Source organism: Chinchilla lanigera, unplaced genomic scaffold (assembly GCF_000276665.1).
Source record: "Chinchilla lanigera isolate Chin_1 unplaced genomic scaffold, ChiLan1.0 scaffold01379, whole genome shotgun sequence".
In the NCBI taxonomy this organism is placed as follows: Eukaryota; Metazoa; Chordata; class Mammalia; order Rodentia; family Chinchillidae; genus Chinchilla; species Chinchilla lanigera.
Genome location: NW_004956780.1, coordinates 1 through 3,127, shown reverse-complemented (window position 1 = coordinate 3,127; position 3,127 = coordinate 1). Strand labels below are relative to the sequence as shown.

The window sequence follows — 3,127 nt, the reverse complement described above, 5'->3', positions numbered from 1 at the left end:
CTTTCACTGAAGAGCAGCTTTTCAGCATTTTTGATATAGTACCAGGATTGGAGTATTGTGAAGTTCAACGAGATCCTTATTCAAATTATGGTAAAATATTGTCTATGTTGTTTTTAAGTATATTACATTTTGTTAAGATGTCTTTTCTTCAGTATCTTTTTATATGTCAGATACTGGTTGTGTGACAGGAATTGTATGTTTGCTTTCTCTCTATTTCAGATTTTAAAATCCATTGCTATGTTAATGAACAAACCCCTGAGAATGTATCTTCCTTGTACAAAGTTATTCATTTAAAAAAATTTTTAACTCTCACAAAATAAAACATTCTTTGTTTCAAGTAGCAAAAGGAAATACCTCGTGATAGGGTTTGTGGTTTGTAATCTTTTGATTAATGCCAGGCAATTTTGCTTGTTTGTTGAAGAATTAGAAATAAAGGGCTATATGAAGACATCATACTTGGCATTTCCTCCAGGACTATAGGTATACCTAATTTTAGAGTGATGTGAGTGTTGAGGGGGAGTAGGGAAATGAGTCTGGGTTGGGGCTGGCAACCCTGAAGCACCTCACCCTTCAGACAGACACCCTACGTTCCCACTGTTGCCCTGCCCAGCCTTTATCTTCTAGCGCAACTCTCCTTCTGCACCTCCTTTACGCTGTCTCCAACCTTAGCCTAATCTTACCATCATTCTCTGTTTAGAGCTCCTAGGCACATATATTGTGTTTCCTGGCACGTTTGTTGTTACAGTTATATATAAGTCCATATCCAACCACCATTTATCTAGTATGTTGAAATGTATTTTCTGCACCTTTTATATGCTTAGATATGTCTGATGAGTATGTTATTGGAACAGAGATGTTCTAAGATGTTCAATCTATTTCAGTTGTTTAAATGGTCATTTGATTTCTGTGTTTTAATTTCATTAAAATATTGGATGCTTGGGTTTAGACAGGAACATAAAATTTTAGGTTTTTCCCCAAAGTATATTGTATTTTAAATGTGTCTAAAAACCTTTTTCTTGGGTTACAGCTCCTGGGCTCTCCAGTACGAAATTGTTTCTCCCTTCAATATCAACTTTTTAAATTGAAATCTGTCCCTTTAGCTGAAATCTCCCCCAAGAATGTGAACTTGGTGACTTTTGTTCTGAGACCTTCTGTTACTTACCTTTTATTTTTTATACATTTTTTTCTCTCTCCACTGCTCACCTACCTGAGTATATATTCTTTTCCTAAAACATTTCTCATTTCATTTCCTACCCAATATGGTATGGAAAATTTTTAAATTTCAAATTTTTCAAAAAATAAAAATGTAGCTTTGTAGGTATAGTAATATTATATAGGAAAAGCCAATATATAAAAGTCAAAATCATTATACAGAACATATGTTAAAACTCCATTTTCCAACAAATAGCATATATTTTTTCCAAAATGTAACTTATGCTTTATTTTCTAAGAATGCTGCTGAACCACACATGTATGATACAACTTTATTATCTGAAACTGTTGATTCTGTATTTCTAGTTGTGTGACTCAAACTGTTTCACCTTTGAGATACATTATAATCTGCTTTAATCTGCTTTCTTTTTCATGTCTGCATATTCTGTATTTTAGGTCATGGAGTGGTTCAGTATTTTAATGTAGCATCAGCTATTTATGCAAAGTACAAGTTACATGGATTTCAGTACCCTCCTGGGAACCGGATAGGTGTTTCCTTCATTGATGATGGGAGTAATGCAACAGAGTAAGTACCATTCCGGGAGTGTCTAGGGATGTAATCAGGATTTGAAAACAGATGACCCACAGGGAAGTCACACAAAGCAAATTACTGTTAGAACTATTTCCAGCTTTCTGTAAATTATCAGTTACTGTCTCCAGTCTCCTTAGAAAAATGGCCACACAGATGGTAGCTGCACAACTTGCCTCAATGGTGTGGAATAACCCAAGCCAGCAGCAATTTCTGGTAAGTAGGTAAGAATTTCACGCTTATAATGCAGTCAAGAGAATCAAAGATAAATGGGACGTTTCTTCATTACCTACTAAGTAAGAAAATTTTTAGAGTCATATTGGGGGACCCCATAGGTGCTACAATATACATGTCTGTAGCTGTGGCTAAAAATCCCTGAAAAACAGTTTTTCTTTTCCTTATGTTGTACCTAACTCTTCAGCAGCAATTTGGAGGAAGTTCTGGATCACAGCTGCCTCAGATTCAGACAGATGTTATACTTCCATCTTGCAAAAAAAAAGCCGATCCAGAAACTCCTGTGAAAGAAAGACTCTTTATTGTGTTTAATCCTCATCCTTTACCTCTAGATGTGTTAGAAGATATATTCTGGTAAGATTTCAATTGTATAATGTTATGTTTTTGTAGTATAATACATTTAAACTGGCAATTATAGCTTTCTCACAATCTTGAAACTTACTCTATCCAGTACCTACTAGGTAGAGTTGAATTGTTCTTTGGTTTTTGAAATTCCCTATTTGAATCCTCTTTTTCAATTTATGATCATTTTCTTCTCTTCTTTGCCATATGAAGTCTTTACACAGAATTTTTTGTTATTTTGTTTAGAAGAAGTAAGTTATATAGGATTTTTTTGAAAAGCTAGATGTGTGAAATAAACAAATATTTTGTCTGTCAATAGACAATACATCCTGTCTGTCCACTAGATTTTTTTTACGTATCCTTTTCATTGGTTCAGCAGGTCATTATTGGTTAAGTATCTTCTATTTTCTCAGCACTGTTTGGATCCTGAGGATTATATAACCATATTAAATAAAATATTATATAATAAGTATAAATGCAAGTTTGTGTTTTTCACATAACTCCTATTGTAGCTTTTCTTTTTGGTCATTCTTCTTTTTCCATTGCAAACATATTAGTGAATTAAGAAGGTACATAGGAAGCTTCTACACAAAACATCAGGCATGTGGTCCAGGTACTTTGACCTTTATTTAGTTGATTCATTCATTATCTTTCCTGAATTCCTTCTTCATGCCAAGAAGGCACTGTAAATTCTCAAGGTGTTATGTAAACAAAACATGATGTTCTGTTAACAAGATAAATGATCCTCATCCTCTTAGACCTGATCCCATGTAGGAAACAGACAAATAGGAAATTACAACCTAGTGATGA

The 3,127-nt window shown here is 34.0% G+C and overlaps 1 protein-coding gene across 1 annotated transcript; it reads left to right on the top strand.

Annotated features, from left to right (window-relative positions):
- Positions 1–2,329, top strand: LOC102027373 (RNA-binding protein 45-like; the record flags this gene model as incomplete). The annotated part of the gene is given in 4 exon segments (XM_005415212.2): positions 1–90; positions 1,609–1,738; positions 1,873–1,957; positions 2,163–2,329. Coding segments are annotated over 4 exon segments (472 nt in total), but the record flags the coding sequence as incomplete, so codon positions are not given.
- Between the last annotated feature and the right edge of the window lie 798 nt (positions 2,330–3,127).